The 19,664-nt window shown below is 38.5% G+C and overlaps 1 protein-coding gene across 4 annotated transcripts; it reads left to right on the top strand.

The window, feature by feature from the left end:
* The first annotated feature begins 2,820 nt into the window (after positions 1 to 2,820).
* LOC105045795 (uncharacterized) lies at positions 2,821 to 12,618 on the top strand. Of its 4 annotated transcripts, none has more exons than XM_073258503.1 (8): positions 2,827 to 3,107; positions 3,176 to 3,593; positions 3,709 to 3,826; positions 5,855 to 5,976; positions 8,268 to 8,353; positions 10,128 to 10,240; positions 10,325 to 10,354; positions 12,026 to 12,618. In XM_073258503.1, exons 1-8 carry the CDS (start codon positions 2,996 to 2,998, stop codon positions 12,131 to 12,133), a joined length of 1,107 nt encoding a protein of 368 aa, XP_073114604.1. In that variant the 5' UTR covers positions 2,827 to 2,995; the 3' UTR covers positions 12,134 to 12,618. The 4 variants fall into 4 exon arrangements, with proteins under 4 accessions (XP_019705869.1, XP_019705868.1, XP_073114604.1 ...); XM_010924198.4 differs by having other exon boundaries at positions 2,835 to 3,107; positions 12,087 to 12,618; XM_019850310.3 differs by lacking the exon at positions 12,026 to 12,618 and having other exon boundaries at positions 2,821 to 3,107; positions 8,280 to 8,353; positions 10,325 to 10,647.
* The last annotated feature ends 7,046 nt before the right edge of the window (positions 12,619 to 19,664 follow it).

The following is a 19,664-nucleotide window of genomic DNA, read 5'->3' as shown; positions in this document are numbered from 1 at the left end:
ATCTGATTAAGAATATGTGTACCATACCTTTATCTCAAGGTGTTTGGGATGATGAGCAGTTTGGGATTCTTCTAAATTAATACATATTTCCTTGCATGATATAAAAAGACTGTCCTTTGCTAATGATGCTCTGCAATTGCAGATTGATTGTGCTTGGATGTGGTCCCTCAAAGTGCCTATGCGGGTTAAAATTTTTCTTTGGAGACTAGTTTGGCATAGGCTCCCTTGCAAACAATTACTGGCCCACTGTAACATAATACCCTATGCAGATATCACTTGTGATTTTTGCACAGATCAAATTGAGGATTGTGCTCATCTTATTATTCATTGTTCTTATGCTCAATTATATTCGCAGCAACTTTGCTACATGTACCGAGTGAATTTTTATCCTATTTCGCTGTCAGCTCTAAGTAAATACATTTCGAATAGTCTGATAACGATGGAACAGAGATCACTCTTGGTATGTGCAACTTAGTTGTTATGGTGGGCTCGAAATGAATGGATTTTTAATAGCAACCAGATGATGATTGCTCCATTAATGTATAAACTGATGATTTTTGCTAAAGACTGCAATTGCTTATATTTTTCATCCTTTTATGCCCCGTGTCAGTACTGGGATAGCCAAATACAAAAGGAGACATCCTTTTGTCAACCTCATGTAGTGTCTTCGCTATCCTCTCCTGCTGGGGTCATGAAAATTAATTTTGATGCATCTGTAGTGGGTGACAGAGTAGCTACGGACTATGTGATTAGAAACCACGATGCTTTGTTACTACGTCCCAGAGGTAAGGTACTTCCTCATATTACTGTCCCTTTTGCTGAATTGTTAGCTGCTTGGTTTGCAATCCGTACTGCTATTTTTGACTTAAAAGCTAATCATATTTGGGTGGAAGCGGATTCTGCCACTGCTATCTCTTGGTTAAGGAACCCTTCTTTGCAATTAATGAATCATATTTCTTATATTAATGATCTCTTACAATGGAAATCAATGGTGACAATCTATAGGATATCTCACACTTGTAGAGAGGTAAATCAAGTTGCAGATTTTATGGCTAATCATGCATTGCAAAAAAAATTTTCTTGAAATTATGAGGATGTTCATGACCATCATTGTAAAATTCTTCTTGTAGCTGATGCTTATGGGGTCGAATATAAAATTATTGCAGTGGGAGAGATGCATTGTTCTCTTCCTCCTACTTCATCAGAGCTATGTTAATCAGAGCAAATCCATTCTATTGTAGATACTATTGGTGGATGACAGGGTGTTGTATCAAATATATCAAATGATGGATGATACTTTGAAGGTTTGTTTATATAGGACTCTGTATGATCAACAAACAAAGAACTGTATACTGACTAAGCAAAACAGAGGACAAGCAAATGTAGAACAACATGTTGATATGCGAGTGGAAAAATTTGAGTGCAAAAATCATAAGCAGCTGGAAAAATCAGTGAGAGTGGAAAAAATAATGCTCGAAAAAATAGAGAGAGATGAAAAATTAGTGAATCAAATAAGAGTTGAGAGGAAAAAGCGAAAAGAGCTGAGGAAAAAAAGAAAAAGTGCACCAAATAATTAAAGACATAGAGAGGAGAGAAGTGTGGAGAGTACTTACTTTTTTTCTTATTTCATCTTCCGCAGATTTTGATGTCAACCTATAGTTCTCCTATGACCAACATCACTATTGAAGCAGCTATACATCGCATTGCTATTTCTATTATAATCCTGATGTTGCTGCTTCAACCATGCTTATATCACTTGTATTTCTACTCTATATTCTTTAATTGCTGCCAGGGCTTATTTAGACTGCATACTCATTGTGTTTTTCTATTGCTATTATCATTGTATATGAATTCTACTTTATACATCATGCTCTTCTAAGAGATTGATGGTTTCTTCAATGTGCCATCCTCCACTGTATACAACTGTAATAGAGATAGGGGAGAAGAACAGAAAAAAAAGGAAAAAAAGAAAAAAATATGAAAGAAAAATGAAGAGAAAAAAACACAAAAAGAAAGAAAGAAAAAAGAAAAAAAGGAATTTTCTTACTAAACTTTTGCTGTTCTTCTTTGCAGGTTTCATTGTTAGCTGCTCTTTCCTCTAAAGTTGCCAATGAACTTATTATTTCCTGTAACTGCATACTTCAAATTGGTTCTTTACTTCATCATATATGTTATGCAGAAAGTAATGGTGGTATCCAATGTCCAGCTAACACTATGCTCTTCAAATTCAATGCTGCTGTATCAACTATTAATTTTCTTCATATCAGGTTTCAGATACATGGAAAAATTGGTTATATGTTTTTCTGCTGCATATTATATCAGTGGGGTTTTCTGTGGGGAATCTGTTGCAATTATCAGCTCATGAAGGATAATCTGTTAGCATTGTTGTTTGCTATATCCTTAACACACTGACTGGTAGGGATTAAAATCTACCAAATTCACTTCATATCCCTCTGCTTCAGGTGCTTTGTCAGGCCATGGACTATAACCACTCATCAACAAGCTTGCATTGCCTCTTTCCATTCAATTTCACACTTCGAAAAACATCGAGTCATGTTGGGTTTGTTTTTCACGAAGATGCTGTCTACTTGTCCACAGGCTACTTCATTGTAACAATCCCAGATTTCCTGTGTCTCGTGTGGAGTTTGTACATGGTTTATTTTTTTGTGTCTCTATCATATTTGGGTCTTGTCCTTGCCTTCCTTGTTTTTTCTTTGTTTAGGGGTCCTGAACATAAGTTTAAATCGTTTTTGGGCTGTCTGCTCTTTGTGTACAATTTGCAATATTTACAGTATACATCAACGAAAGTTTTCAGTTCTACCAAAAAAAAACAATCTCAACTTTTATTTTATGTTGTGTGATGGCACTTGATCATTTTTATCAAGCTCTTTAGACGGTCAGGGAAGAAATTATAATGCAACAAATCAAAATTTAGGATAAAAATAAAAATATTCAAAAGTTCAGGGTTTTTAAAGTAATTAAGCCAGACATTTTTATGACCTGTCTGATGGCGGCGAGCTGCAGGGGCGGCCGGTACCTCATCGTCAACGGCGTCCCCCACGCCGGCGACGTCCCACCGGTGTCGGCCTTCCTCGAATCCACCTCTGGTAAGCTTACCTCGCCCCTGCTCCTCCTCTCCGGTAACCTTATGTCCGACCGTTTTATGAGTACTCAGGCGCCTATACCACCACTCGCACCCATGGGAGCGCCGCCCTCGTCCTCTTCTGGGAGCGCCACCTCCGCCGGCTCGCCGACTCTGCTCAGATCTTGGCCGGATCCCGGCCGGAGTTCTTCGGATCCGATCACCCCCGAGCTAGGTTTCAGGCAGTCTCCGCCGCGATCCGGCCATTTGTCGAAGAATCGCTGCGAGCTGGATTGGGGCTGGCGCTGAGGGAGAGAGATCGGGCCGGGTCCACGGAAGAGCTCGCGATCACGGCGCTGGTTCGCGGCAGTGAAGAGGAGGAGGACGGGCTCGATGTGTTCCTTCATATAGGGTTCTTTATTCCTCCGGTGTTCGGCACCGCCGGAGCCCATCTGGCGGTCGCTGGCCGGGGAAGGGATGTGGCGGCGGCGAAGTATTCCGATTGGGCGAGGTGAGAACTTGAGATCTTGAGTACCATTCGGATGGAATGCAGATGGAGTCTTGAGTGGTTTGTTGGCTATTCAAAGCTTTGAGATTTTTAGATGTTCTGCTTTGTTTGATGTCAGGATTAGGAAGGGTATGGAGAAGATGAGGCCTCCCCCGGTGACGGAGCTCTTGTTGACGAACGATGGGGATCGGATTCTGGAAGGCAGCGTCACAAACTTCTTCGTTGTTTGTCGCAAGGCAAGTAGATTCTTAATACTTGCTTCTCCCGTGGTGGAACTGAAGCTTGTCACATACTTATTCAGGGTTTTGAAAATTTACATCCATTCTTTCTCATTTGAGCTGCTGAAAGTATACATGAAAGAAATGTGGAATCAAGGAATGACAGTGAAGTAGAATTTGGATGGCAAGCGTTCTTCATCATTTGAACCCACCTTAATTTTAATATCATTGTAGTGACTAGATCTATATGTTATTAAGCTAGGGGCCATACTCCATAGAAACATCATGAGCATGAACCTGTGAAAAAAACAAATTGATCAGTGAGGGTTCTTTGGCACTGCAGTCCATAATCCATATTTTTAAAATCAATCGGTCAATAAGGATTGATAGAACATGGCCTGAAAGATGTGGTATTAAGTTTTTCAGAATGTTCAACCACTTCAGTCAGTCTTCATTTCATTTCCTTAGCTCTAGTCATCTCCTCCTCCACCCCTAATCTTTATCCTCTCCAACTCGGTCATCTTCACTGTATTGTGTGCCCCATACTTGGCCACCTGTCTATCTGTGCACACCTGCTTGGTACTCAACACCATGATGGGGCATGTGCCCTCCACTGGTACAGCCCCATTGAGTTACCCTCCCATGATATAGCAGCATCTGCCCCATGATGATGGGGAAGGTAAAGAAGTGGAGCCCGTATCTGGCTGTGGAGGTCTTGGACCACAACAATTGGCAAAGATGAGAGAGAGATACCACGGCCCATGGGGTTGATGAAAAGCAGCCAGGCATGTGGCTGGGGCAGTGCTTGTTGGAGTAACCATGGTGGTTCAGTGCCAAGGGTGTTGATGTGTGAGATGCTGCATCTATGTGGTTGGTGTTCTCTAGTCTTGGATCACAGTGCCTATAGGAGGGATGGGTGAGAGAGAGAGAGAGAGAGAGAGAGGTATGGAAGTTTGGGTTGAGTGAAAGGAAAAAGTGGCTAGGAATAAAACATGGCAGTGGGTTGGAAGGAAACAGGATGACAAGGCAATGGAAAGTCAACAAAGTCTCAAGATTAAGGTATCAATGGCTCAACCAATGTTTACATAGATTGTCAACTATGTGGCAGGCCTACAGTGCATGTTGGCAGAGGAGACCTACTTATGCTAGGGTGTCTGTGATGTCAGTGAGCAGACTTGCTCATTAGATCTACCATGCCTCATTGGTCAATAAGTCCTCTGAATTTTCTGGGGTGTCACTAATTTTATTAGTGTTGCTGTGTTTGAACGTGGATAAACTCACAGTGAAATAGCATTGCATTGAATGAGAGGCTGAAAGACTTATTGAAGATTCAATATGGATTACTGACCACTTGCCTGTCATACCAGTTTGGTATCAATCGGAGCACAAGCCTATAGAACGCAATGTGCAGACTATCAATTGTTAGCATTCAATACTCTAGCAAGGCATGCTCTAATGTCTGATTTCCTTTTTATCTGATTTTTGCCCTTAGCCTCGCCTCTATCTTTTTCCATCTTTCGGCAGGTGCCCCAAGCGTTGGTGTAAGTTTTTCCCCCTCTTATTTTTTTTGGATTCTACCCTGTAAAAACTTTAATGAAGAGGCCAACTTGAATGGTTGACGGTCGTTTCTTTTGAATTCTTTGAGAGAGGGCTGTCTTTATCCAGATTCCTCAATCATAGCACCACATCATAATCTTTTATACATGAGCACATGTTAGACCATTGAACGCCTAATGATCATCCACGAGTTTACTTTACTGTTAATAGGAAATGGGAAGTGCATAACATGTCCAACGGGCACCTTGCTCATAAGCCTAGCTTGTTAGTTATATTACCATATAAGATATGTAACAAGATTTTCCAATTACCATGTATATCTTAGAAAATAAACTTTCCAATGCCATCATTTACAATCATAAAAATAGCAACGCAGTCACATAATTCCTTTTTACCGAAGCTTATGTATTCTTTTTCTACAACCATTGTTTTTGATCACTGTAATGTCAAATGCTAACTAAAATTCTCAATTTATTTGCACTAATACAGGTGGTACATGATATGACAGATGAGGCTCTAAATGATCCAGAAAGTGCACGTTTATTTGAAGTGCAGACAGCTCCTCTAAGTGATGGGGTACTTCCAGGAGTTATACGTCAGCTGGTGATTGAGTAAATTTCTTATCTCTTGTGCAGTTGCCTTTTCCTGCACCCTTTATATGCCAAGTCACGATATATTGCTTTGAAGATATTTCAAGTTTTCAACGGTCCAAAAAATTGGGAAATTCAAAGCAAATGTTTAGGGAAAGCGTACAATATGAATTTTATATGTAGAGAACAAAGAAGCCATATGATAGAAAAAAAAAAAACCTTAAATCCATGTAGATCAAGTGTATTCTATCCTACGTTATAATGCAAACTCTTGAGTGCAATTCCTGCTTCATCAGATTGTCACTGAAGGATAATCTGGTTATTTTTATATATGTTTTTTTTATAGAAAATGAATGAAGATCGATAATTGGCCCTGCTGTTGCTACAGTTGCCTTATCATGACTCTATATCATATTTTGGAAAGGATAGGCATGGAAAATGCAATAACAGGGAGTGGGATCATATTAGCTCTAAGCTCACTCCTTAGATACTCGTGAAAATTTCAGGACGTAAACAAGTGCATCCATAAAACATAGGAACACATCTATCAATTTCCATGAATAAAAAATGTACATAAAATCTATTTCTGAGCATATTCGCTAACTCGTGAGATCATAGATATATATAAAATACTCTTATCTCGGATCAGTCTAGTGCATTTCTTGTGTCATTTAGTGATTTTTCGGAAATGATTTGTGTAAAGAGAATAGTTATGCTACAAGAGCTATAAATGAAGTCCAATATTGTCTCTGAAGAGCTAAAGCTTAATCATGATATGGTTTTCCTAGTGATTTCATAGTAGACACTACAAAATTCTGGTATGATCAAGCTTACCTGAGAAGAAGGTTTCAAATGTTCAAATAAAACATACTCCAAATATGTGTTGGAAATAATAAGCTTGGTAATTTGGGGTTGGTTAAGCATTAGATCCTCCTCCATCTAATGAATCAAATTGTTTGGCAACTTTTGACCTAATTCTTTCGAATAATTAGGGTAGTACCTCCTTGCATGCAGCACTATCTTTTGAAGAGTTCTTTACTAGTGGTTTTTCTTGCTTCACTCGGGTTTAGCTTATCTGACAGCACCCTGATATTTGCTGCACATGTGGGGAATTTTAAACTAATGTCTACACTGGCCACCTATTAATCATTAGTTTATGATGATAGGTATTAGAATCTGTCCTCTGAGTGTCATGGAAGCAGCAATTCTAAAGAATTATGTCATAGAATAATAGTGTTACACCAAGAACATTATCATTTTCTGCTTCTTGTGCACTAATCATTTTTGCTAGCATACCTGCCAGTTTTGCATCAAAGCCATTTCTATCTCTACTTATAACATGTTTTATCCTCTTTGTCTCCCCAAAACAAGCCCAACTTTCTCTACTTTGTTCAGATTTATTGGAGTTTGACATTGTCATCATACCTTTAACTTTATTGGAGTTTGATTAAGCAACTATGTATTGGAAAGCCTACTTTTGATTTGCAATGAAGTTTGTTTGACACAAATCCCACATTTTTTTGTTCGTGAGGGATTGGATAGTGACGTGCATGACACTGAAGCTGGCATTCGGAGCTGTCTTTTTTCTGTTGTTGATGGCTTGTATCTTAGGAGATTGATGCAATTGACTGCTAAATGTATACAGTGTTAGTGTAAAACTAGTTAAACTGCATGGGATTGGGTTGAGATATTTTCCTTCAGAATTGTAGTTGAGGTACTTACTAGTATTGCTCATTATATTGCTAAATTCTATGCAGGTTAAGCTTAACAGTGTGAAACCTAAGTTATCTATCTGGTGTGAGAAGAAAAGCCCAGTATTTTACATGGATCATTCACTAATTAATTTTATGAATTGATGATTCTTTTGTTCTGAAGCTTTAACCTAATAGGCTGTTGCTGGTGATATTCATGTTACTAATATTAAGCCCTAGAAATGAAAATTTTCATCTCATTTAAAATTTCTCTATGAAAAGATTCTTCAATTGATTCTGTTCCAAATTAATGGCAAAGCATGGTTTATGTATTTTTCATCAGTAATAAAAATACGAGATCGTATTTTTTTGCAGATCTATATTAAGAAATAAATGGCTGGTTCCTGCCATTTTTCTGGGATTTGTCCGATATTTTTTTGGAACTAATTGTTTCATTGTTAGTAATCTCAGAGACATTTCCAAGTTTCTCTGGAATATGTTTTCTGAATTACAAGCTCATACCCATGGGCAAATAATTTTGAAGACCCAATTTAGTTTTTGAGTTATATGAGATGCAATAATGTTGTCATATGTAATTGTTTTTAATTCTTTTTCATGGAGGATTTGTTCCAGTAAGGGAATCCCACTACAAGAAGTTGCACCATCATGGTCAGATCGTGAACTTTGGAAAGAAGCCTTTGTTACAAGTAATATTTTTATTTAATTTTTTTAAACCTTATTTCTTTCATTATTTTCTTGAGACTGTGCACAAGTAGAAAATTATATAGCTTTAAATTTTGTTATCAAGCACATGTAGTCTCCTTGTTTGTAGAGCGGATAGTTTTGGAACCTCTTGCTGTATATTTGGCACATAGATGATTTAGTTCTAACAAGTATTGATATTATGGATTTTTTAAAAGCTAATAAAGTATTATTTCCTCTGACATATTTAGAAACCAGTAGTTAGGAAGTTTTTTCCATCCCATTTTCTGTTGACCGTAGCAGTTTAATGTAATGCTTGATCAACTGAGTTGGAGTAAAATTCTTTATTACAGGTTCCTCATCTGCTATCCTAAATTCCATTTTTCACCCAGTTTTCACATGGTAAAACAGAACAAAAAACATGTAAAAGGAGAAAAAAAACAGGACGAAGAAACAATACCATAGGTACAATTGTGATCTTGTTTTCATTTTCGCTGGAGCATTTCTTTATCCACTAGCACTGGTTCAGAAGACAATCTTAATGAGCCTTTCTGGTTGAAATAATTTTCTTTTTTTCTATCTAGCAAACTTTAAAATTCTTAGAAATTTATAGAACTGCCAGAGATTAAAATTCTAGTTATCAGAGCTTCATAGGCATTCCTTCTTTTGCTTTTCTGATAGGCCCATGGAACTAGACAATCTGAAACCCAATTCTTGAGCCCCGAAAAATTGTTCATAATATGAGGCAATCAAGTTACAGGCAGGGCCGCAAGTGGATTGGATCGATGTGCTTCCATTTGGAACCAATCCAAAAATAATCTGCTCAAACCAGAACCAAGGTTACTTCGATGAGGCTTGGATTCAAAAACGTGATCCATTTCAAATATGGATTGGATTTTGGTCGCTAGATTTCCAATCTGAACCTGAATGGAGCTGAACTGATTCCAAACCTTTAGATTCTTGTTTGGATTTAAGAAATTAGTTTTGTTTTTGTCATATAGTTAGTGAATACTGTGTTTTCTTATATGCAATAGTCAATCAAAGCTAGCAGGGAATGTGTTTTTTCATAAGGTCTACATGTTGAATACTATTATCCAATTGGATAATATGTTTATTATATAATTAGACAATCCATTTATATATGTTTGTTATGGTTTGTGCTTGGATTATTATTGACCTAATTTGATCCAAAAAATCCAATCAACTGACAAAACTAATATTACACTCAACCCCATCCATCTTGAGGTTTAGGTTCATTTTTTGTGACCTGATTCCTGTATGGATTGGATTTGGATTATGCCCATCCTTGATCCAACATGATTTGCTTGTTGCCCTAGACTTGCAAGCCATGATAATGGTAAATGATGGCATGAGGTATGACCTCATGAACTTGCTAATGTTTGCCACAAGCCCCAGATTTTATGAGAGGGAGCGCAGATTCAGTTTTACATGGAGTCAGTCTCAACCTTCCAAGTTGCATAGGTTTCTTTTAACAGATATGCTGTCTACTATGTTCTGGTCTTGATTTCTGAAATGTTACTCTAATTAAGATTTTTACATAGTAGGTTTGGGGATTTTTTTTCTTTTTTGGTTGAGGGATAGGGGTTCCCTCCTCATCTTACAGAAAAGTAATAGGTTTAGAAAATGACTTGCACTGTAGAGGACTTGCTTAGATGGACTGGAAATTTGTGGATGGGGGAGCCTTTTTTGAATTACTTTTCCTATTGAAGGTGCATCATGTGCTCTTTTCTCCCTAAGCAGCTCTAACATGTCTTTTAGGTAGCTTGAGACTCTTGCAGCATGTTGAGACAATTCAGGCTCCAATTTCATTCAAGGAATTGCACCTGAAAAAAACCTGGAAGGATGCATCATGGGAAGTGAAGCGATTCAAGGTGTGTACACTTCTCCAATCAGAAGAGCTTTGAGAGCGGGCTATCTTTTTGTATACTGACTATCTCTTATGTAATTGAAATCAGGGTGTGGGGCTCATTACCACTGAAATACAGGTATACAATTGTTTGTTTGTATCAATGTTGATTGTTATAAGTATTAAACATAATGGTTTTTTGGCTGATATAAAGGAAATTTATAATACCTTCTTGTGTTGTTATGGATGGCATTTATGCATTGTCTCAAGTAAAATGTTTGTTGAGTACTGATATATCATCAATGAGCTCCATGCTGATTGATGAGCACACTTGCAAAAATTAGTGTTTGGGAAAATTATGTATATATACACCAGTTTACATAGAATGGAATAACAAAACTTGGCTTGGAAGTAAAAAGAGGATATTGGTAAGTCTTGCTGGTTATGATTAAGTGTGCTCTCTATTCTGAAAACTTGTCATTTTCTATTTTCATCTGGACTCCTTCCAAGTCTATGGGGGAGCATTAGAGGATCGCACTGTAGTTGTGGGAGCTTAAACTTCAGTAACATTGTGATATCTTGAGTTTCTCTATCTGGCTTGCGCGAGAAATCTGGTTATATTCTGTTCTTGATTCTTGATTCAGTAGCTGAGATACAGCAGGGTCATTATAGTCTACATACTAGGATAAACATAACTCGATTCACCCATAAGTATAGCTTGGTTTATATCTTATTTAAACAAGGGCATGACATAACTGGTGTTCGGTGAATATGTTAGGCATATAGATCATTGATTGATGTTGACCTGGAGACATTTATTGGTCCGATGAGCAATCAGGATGAGGCTGAACCAGGCTGTGAGATTGGCTTTTTGACTGGTATATAGCTAACAGTTCTGCGATCCTGATCTCAATTTTTGCAGCCCAAGTTAATTTGATATCTGACTTCATTAAATCACTAAGATTCACCTAACGAGTTTTGGATGCTGAAGTAAAGAGACATGGCACTTATTTACGGTGGGTGATAGGTGTGGGATTCCTCATCAATTGGTACATTTTAGGATATTACTTCTCTCCTTGAGATTGGGGAATTATTGCAAGGCCAGTAGGCATCTCGATCTCATCAATAGAATGCAGACATCCGTAGGATAGCTGCCAAGTCTTGCATGATTACCTACCAAAAGAAAACGACAAAGTCTTGCATGATTTGTATAGCTTAGAAAAACCAAATCAGATAGGTATATGGCTGAATTGGTTTCTTACATCGTGGGATTTTTCTATACCCAGTTTCAAGTCGACCATGGTGGCTCTGAGCGATATGACATAAAATTTTGCAGACACACTCTCTACCTAGGACGCATGCTATTCTGCTGCTAATCACAACCCATGGTACATGGCTTGGGCTTGATGGTTTAATGGAACAGCTTATGCTCAGCATCCCTAAATCGAGGCTCAAAAATGCCTAGCCTGTTGGGAAAGCCTCTTGATGATTGTACCATTGACTTGGGATCTAATCCCACCTTTGGAGAGAGAGCTCCACCCAGTTCTTAAGCCCAACATTGCTAATGGGCTTCATTTATTTACACATGTGCATGTGTGGGCAAGGGGTGGGGAGATTTAAATTTAGACTGGCATTGTTACGTTGCTAAAGTGCATGATGCATCTCTCATTCTTGGAATTATGTTGAGCTTCATTTTCAGGAAATTCTTTTTTATATATCCTCTTGTTTTTCTTGATTCAGCCTGTTGGATGACAAAGTTAATCATGCTCATATCTTGTTTCTTGAGCCAAGTCTTGTATAATTTTCACAGGAATATTCTTGTCCATTCTGTCAAGCTGCTTTTTTGGCCCCCTCTTTTTTTTTTTTGGCAGAGGGAAATAGCGAACAGAGGAAAAGTGGATGGATACCAAATAAGTAATTTGTTTTGAAGAATGGCATACCTGCTTCTTCAGATGAATTTGGCCTCAGGAGTTTCATTAAAGTTTGATACAAAGATTGTTGACGGACATGAATTGGAAATCATTTTACTTGGAGAATTTATTCATTTATGAGTAAATATATGTTCGTGGCATGTGGGGCATGATTTTGATCCTGGATTTGTTCATCAACGTTTGACGGGGGAACCTTGTGGTCAAAGGGGGAGGTTAAAAACAAGTTTGCCTAGTGTACGTACGTTGATTCATGAGTAGGCTAAGCAATATGTGAAATAGATGAGGCAATGGTGCCAATCTATCATGCCTAGAATGCTTATGTTCATTTTCTGAACACTCAGAACTCTCAACCAAATGGTTAAAAGACTGATGTCGAGGAGAAGATTAACCCTGCTGTGATGCACAATTTTATCAATGACTACTCTCAAAGTTGGACCATTTAAATGTATTTTGGAGATTTATCTCAGGTTCCTATTGTGTTTTCTCTGATGGCTGGATGTTGTTACCCCATTATCCTTCACGAGCCAACTTTTTTATTTTGTTCCTTATTTTAGGGTCCGTTTGGTTTATTCGAGAAGCCCTGGAAAACTTTTAAGTACTTGAAAGAAAATGAATTTTTGACGGTGGGAAAACTTTAACAAAGTTTAGCTTTTTCTATTTTTTTAACAGAATTATTTTTGGCAACCAAACAAATTGTGGAAGATAATGCAAAGCTTGAGTTTCCAATGAACCATCACTTTATTTCTGCATGTTATCGTAATTCTCAAAATTAAGGGCCTCTTTGGTATTGCCTTTGTGATCTGTTTTCATTTCCAAAACCCAATAAACAAAAAATAAGCTATAATGAGTGATTTGTTAATGGATGATATGTTTGGAGCAAAAATTTTTTGCTTTCATCGAAAATGAAAACAAATGTAAGGAGTAGCAGGGAGCTCTATGCAATTTCTATCACCAAAATCCATCTTCCTGTACCGTTTCACTATTTAGTAGATATAACACAGCAGGAATAGAGCAAGAACATCAAACAGGCCTTGAGCTATTGTCTTCAGAGTAGATAAGATACCGTGGATAAACTAGCTATTCTGGATTCAGAGTAGATAAGCATGGAGCGTTTCTCTCTCTCTCTCTCTCTCTTTTTGTGTCATTTTGTATGATTTATAATGTCTGCTGGGATGCGTTATGATGACCCGTAACATATATCCACCAACCTCATCCACTCGCAGAAGCTTGCACCTTTTTTCCTTTTTTTTCTCCCAGCCGTAGACTCTTCCATGCTGCTAGGGCGTCACTCTGTAGCACTTTCTGCGATGTTCACCAATTTCTTCTTGCTCTGCCATTTTATGAACGCGCTGTCTTGCTTTATTTTTTTTCCCCGGCAAAATGTTGGCCCGCTTCAGAAGTAACTTATTGAGCACCTTGCTCCCAATCCGCCGCCACAGCAGGAGATACATATAAAATGAAACTGCGACGAAATAAACAAAGAAAAGAAGTGCCAAATGGCTCCTACACTACGTACTGTGACATCACCCTCATGATATGACATTTCTATATTTCTGTTTTTAATTATACAAGGACAAGAATACTGATAAGGACGAAACCACATTTAAAATTGAACCACAATAGGCATCTACGCAATGAATGGTGGCCGCATGCCTTGGTGGTGGGACCAACTGGGGTGAGATTTTCTGATCGTAAAATGTTTTCAAGTCAAATCAGCACAAAAAGTAAAATTCTCAATATATCAAACTCGTATCTTGCAAACAAAAACTCACGTTTAACAATTTCTTATATTATCATCAATCAAGAAGGAGAAAAAAATAATATCATATATCATTTCAAGCTTTGTAGGTAATTTATATCCGACAATAGGTTACATTTTTGCTCCACTACTCACTTCCAATGTAATGGTCAAGCATTACCATCCCATCGTATCATTCTGGAGATGTTCAATCCGTCACCTAACTAGACATGCAGATATAAAAGCGTGGCGATCGACAAGCAGTACAATAGCAGGCGATGGAACAGTAAAGGAGACCCACTGCAGCACATGTTGTACCATACAATCGTCTGATTAGTTACAGAGAGCAGTGGTAAAAAATCTTTCACTGCCTCGTGGGAGCCATCCAATCCCAGTTACATCCATGCCACGCATGCGAAACCCCGTTCAAAGTTGCATGCATGCAAGAAAGAAAGATCCTGCCTGCTGCTGCGCCTGTGGTTCTGCACCCCAGTTTTGGTCTCGGACCAGAGGGTGGAGACCAGGCAGCGAAGCCAGACGGCCAATGGGGAAGACATGCAGCCCCCCGCAACCGCCATCAAGTCCTTCTTGTCCTTTTCCCCAACCAAACCAACGACCGTGGGTCCCATGCTCCTCCCCCTCAGTCGTCACGCTCTCCCACTCGCCTCTCTCTCTCTCTGACCTCGAGACTGGCGTGCCCAGACCCACCACGAGACAACCGTCCCAACCATCGATACCACACCCATCGCCGTCGTTTTCTACGGCGACGACGAGGGCTCTCTCTCTCTCTCTCTCCCCCCTACACCTCGTACGTTACGCTTCCATTCCGTCCCTTCCACCGCCCCACCTTAAAACGAAACCTAACCCGAATCCGATCGTAACCGCTTCTCTCTTGCATGTCTTCTCGAATTAGATCCCACGTACGGACTCCCGCATAGAGATTATGCTTTGCTTACTGGGGGTGGGGAGGCGCGGGGCCCGGCCGAGCGGTCGGCTCGAAGACCGAAATATTCCATCAGCTTCTCCTCTGTCACTTTGTCCGGCCCCCGGGCGTCCCCCACCGACAACCTACTTGGATTGGGTGGTGGCCCCCACCCCCTTATTCCTTGCTTCCTCGCCAATTAACCGCGACGTTCCATTCCCGATAGAGACTTCTCGGTAAGCGTACCCTAACGGTGAGCGGACCGTTAAAGTGGAGGGCCTCTCTCCTTCCATCGATGGGATACGGACGGCCAGGAAAGCTAGACCAGCGGCGGCAGCAGCAGCGGCGCGAGTGGCGTGGAAGCGATGTTCTGTGGACCATTTTTTCTGCCGCCCATGCGATCCAGAGCCGACGGATCGGATTCCACCGTCCAATTGATGCGGTCCACGGTTTGAACAGCACGTTGGGAATTGGGCCCAAGAAAGCGAAAGGCCCCTCCCGCTTTACCCAGCCATTGGACAGACCCACCCTGGACCGCCAGTCAAGCTTTGACTAGTCAACCCGCTCTCCCACGCTTCGTTCAAATATTCATAAATTTACAAAAAAAAATTCTTATGAAAAAAAGCGTGGGATCTAAACTGGGTGACTGGGGCCTTTTTTGCTGCTGTTCCTTCTGAGAAGGACCATCAGATGGATGGACCACATTGAGTCAAATGGACTAAAGATGGCCATGATGGAATCATAATCCCGAGTAAAGAATAATGATTAATTTATACTATACAGTATTGTGGGCTTTTCATATTTATATGGTAGGAGATTCTATGACAATTATTTGATGGTTTTCAAATTGATGATCGAAAAAGGTTATACACCATCTCCGGCCAGATGATCGCTAATGCGTAATATGTGTATTGATTTTTTAGATAATTTTATGTAAATAATATTAATTTTAAAAAAATATATATCAAAATAATGTTCTTTACAAAATATTTATCAAAATACTGTCCAAGATAATGTCGCTCTATCATAAAATGACTTTATATACTGATTCACTACAATTCACACTATGTGAATGGTTGAATTAGCAGCATAGAGTCATCCTACAAAATAGCGATTTTATATGTCGTCCTATGATAGGATGAGAGTCATCCTATGATAGAGATATTTTGACCTCGGACTTGCACCAATTCTCCAACCACTGAGAGGGAGGTTGGGGGGGGGCACGGAGAGGGGCGACGGGGCCGAGAGGGAGAGGATCGAGGGATCGAGAGGGAGAGGGGTGGGGTGTTTATGTTTTTTTTTTCTAAGCGACAGAGAGAGAGGAGAGAGGAGTTTAGTCTCCCTCTCTTCTGACTAAACCCCTCTCTCCCCTCTCTCCGTTACATAGAAAAAAAAATAATAAATAAATACCCCACCCCTCTCCCTCTCGGTCCCTTGATCTTCTTCCTTTCAGCCCTCCCGATCCCCGCCGCCCCTCCCCACACCTCTCCAACCTCCCTCTCGATGGTTGAAAAGTTTAGTGGTCTCTCGATGTAGGGTCAGTGGTTATTCAAAGCCGCTCTATCATAGGGTGACTCTACGTTGCTGACTCCATCTACATGGCGTGATTTGTGATGAGTCGGCACATAAAATGTCATCCTACCATAAGGCGATCGACTTTGTTTTAGACAATATTTTGATAAATATTTTGTAAAGAGTATTATTTTCATAATTTTTTAAAAAATAATATTATTTAGATAAAATTATAATTTTTTTATGAAATTTTATATATCTAGATTTTTTTTTGATAAAACAAATAGTGTCTTATTAAATCAAATAATTAGTAACAACTATAGATACAACAGCAGGGTTCAAAAAATATATAAAGGTGTTTAGCAAAAGATATACAAAAGTGAACTTGGTGTATTTGTTGCAAAAGCAAAGCAAAACAACAAAGATACAATACCTGAAGTCCTAATTTTTTGAAGTGAAAAGGAGAAAAAGTAAGGTGCAGCAAGAGGCAGCAAAGGGAACCAAGATGTATACAATATGTGACCCAATAAAGTGTAGAAAGAGGCATGATATCGTTATGTAAATTCATGCTCAACAAACATGTATAGAGTTTGACAACCCTCCAAAAGGGCATATAAAGATATTAAAGGAATTTCATTATTGTAATCATGAGTCAAGGGATCGAATAGCTCAGATAGTTGGCTTATACCTTCACCTCCGCATATGTGAGGTATTGTCTGCTTTGACTCATGCTCATCTTTAGACTTCAGTGGGTCTTGATCATTTAGAACCTCACGGTTTTGTCCTTTAAAAGATATCTCATATGAGAGAGAAAGTTCTAATCCATATAAGCCATACTCCCTCTTGACTCATAACCGATGTGGGACTAAAGAAGCCCTCTCTACACCACAACACAGTCTGTGAGGTATTATCCAGTTTGACTCATGACCATCTTTAGGTTTCAATGGGTCTTTAGGCTTCAATGGAGCCTCACGGTTTTGTCCTTTAAAAGGTGCCTCATATGAGAGAGAAGATTCCAATCCATATAAGCCATACTCCCTCTTGACTCATAACTGATGTGGGACTAAAGAAGCTCTCTCTACATCACAACATTTATAAACCTGTAACAGTCTCCAAAACACTGTACCAAGGCATTTAGAACTATACATTGCCGAAGAATGTGAAAAATGTATAGGTTGTAAGCAAAATTGTAAAGCAACTATGCAAAAAAACAGAGTAAGTTGAATAAATGCCCATTCTCGCCGGTATCATTTTCCTCAGAAACATCATTTGGGACATAGTAATAACAGCAGCAGAGGGGCGAACTCCTGTTAGTAATGAAGATTAGATTTACATCATTTTGGGATGTAATGTGAAGGCCAACTTAGTTCCCAAAGGTTTTGAAGGAAATATGTTAAACAACATATCCCAACAGGTCGATAATGATTTATCAGGGAACAACAAACCATATAATCATAGAAAAAGCATCCAAAAACCATCCAGCCAGCAATAATATCATACTTGGACCAATGTATATGATGAAAAATCTGCAGTAACCTGAAGATATGTAGCAGATACCATTGAAATTGATACATTGCTGATAGACCAAAAGCGCCCGTCAACACAGACATTGATATGTATTACTGGTTGAGAATCTGTATGGTGAATCTTTGCATACGATGGAGCAGCTGATAATAGTAAACCAAATAAACACAGGTACAGATCGTGAAATAAGAAGCAGCGACATAACAGTTTAACAAAGAAAACGTATATATAGTAGGATCAAAAGGAAATATCATCCTAACTTCAACCATGAAGTGAGTAAATATCCTGCACAGAGAAATAAAGAACCAGTCAGTGAAATCACTCATATTTTTCTCAATTTTTTTCCTTTTCTTTTGTTTTTTCTTTTTTCTTTCTTTTGCTCTCTTTTTTCTTTGTATTTTCTTTCCATTTTATTTTTTTTTCCCTCAGCTCTCAATTTTTTGTTCTTGAACAATATTTGCTGCACATATATTTTTGATGTCAATATCCGAACACTTTTCTGGAATGCAACATCCATAAAATAAGAGAATTGATGACAGTGAAACATATAGACCCAGATAATCATCCTGATACTTTGTACAGAATTTTGAAGGTATAAAGAAGGTTCAAAGGAAAAGAAATGAGTTTTGAAGCTGAACACAGGTACTTTGCACAAACAAATAAGGGGCAAGTCAGTAATTCCACTGAAATTATTTATATTTTATTTTTTTCCCTTCATTATTGTCTTTTCCTTTCTTTTTCTTTCTTCTTTTCTTTCAACTTCTTTTTTCCATATTTTTTTTTTGATTTTTTTTTCCTTCGTATCTAATCTTTTTTTGTAAACAATTTATCTTCAAACAGACTCGAACAAAAACACCATCAGTATAGTGGACATGCATGTCACCCAATAAATATAAGCATAGTATTAAAGCAATGATCAGATTGGATGAGAGCAGAACATTGCTTCCACCTGAAATATACCATGAGGTCAATAGGCATATGAAGATTTCAGTAAAAGAATTAGATGCCATGCCTTGGAAATCCAATAGAATAAGCATTAGCAATCAGAATTTGAATAAATGACGGATACATATGTAATTAAGTGGTGGAGATAAAGAGATCTCCATCGAGCGTTTGGTTAGCAACCTAGTCTGTAGCTTGATTATTTTCTTTGAAAATATGAGATAAAAGAAATTCGTGGAAAGAATCCAATCAGAGGCAAATGTTCTACATCCAAGGAAAAAGAAAATTTTTATTTTTCGATATATGATGAATTCAATTTAATATCATCATTGAATCTCTTTAGATACAGATATTTCGAATCCTCATTTGAGTAGCAAGATAGCAAAAATCCAACTATATCTTTATCATCTCAGTACAAGGGATCGGAGTAAAAATAAGCCTTTTATCATCAGCAGCCAATAACAAATTAACATGATGTATTATGATATAGCTAGTTGCTATATTATTAGATCTCATTGTACCATCAAAATATAATATAAATATTTTTAAAAATAAAAATTTTTAAAAAATTAATTAATGATAATAAAAATATTATTTTTTTGATATGAAAAGATTTCGGTTTCTCGACGGGACAATAACAGTCGGAAAAGAAGCATAAATTAATAGAACAGTATATTGGATGGCTGCGATATATCACGTCACAACCATAATATGCGGTACCGTCTGTCTTAATTTTTAAATATTTTATTTATGGATTCCGCGGGATGTACTTGTTCTACGTTTTTTACTTTTTTCAATTTAATAAAAAAAAGTGGCGATTAATCGGGTGGAGGACGTAGTGGCCGGGGGGCGCGGGGCCCAGGTGGCGTTGTTGCGCTCC

This window comes from Elaeis guineensis, chromosome 5 (assembly GCF_000442705.2).
Source record: "Elaeis guineensis isolate ETL-2024a chromosome 5, EG11, whole genome shotgun sequence".
Taxonomy (NCBI): Eukaryota; Viridiplantae; Streptophyta; class Magnoliopsida; order Arecales; family Arecaceae; genus Elaeis; species Elaeis guineensis.
This window is presented reverse-complemented; position numbering and strand designations above follow the sequence as displayed.

Coding starts and splice junctions, on each gene's coding strand:
- LOC105045795 (XM_019850309.3), top strand. CDS start 2,996: ATGACCTGTCTGATGGCGGCGAGCTGCAGGGGCGGCCGGTACCTCATC. Junction 3,594..3,708: donor AAGTATTCCGATTGGGCGAG/GTGAGAACTTGA, acceptor GTTTGATGTCAG/GATTAGGAAGGGTATGGAGA. Junction 10,241..10,324: donor GGGAAGTGAAGCGATTCAAG/GTGTGTACACTT, acceptor AATTGAAATCAG/GGTGTGGGGCTCATTACCAC.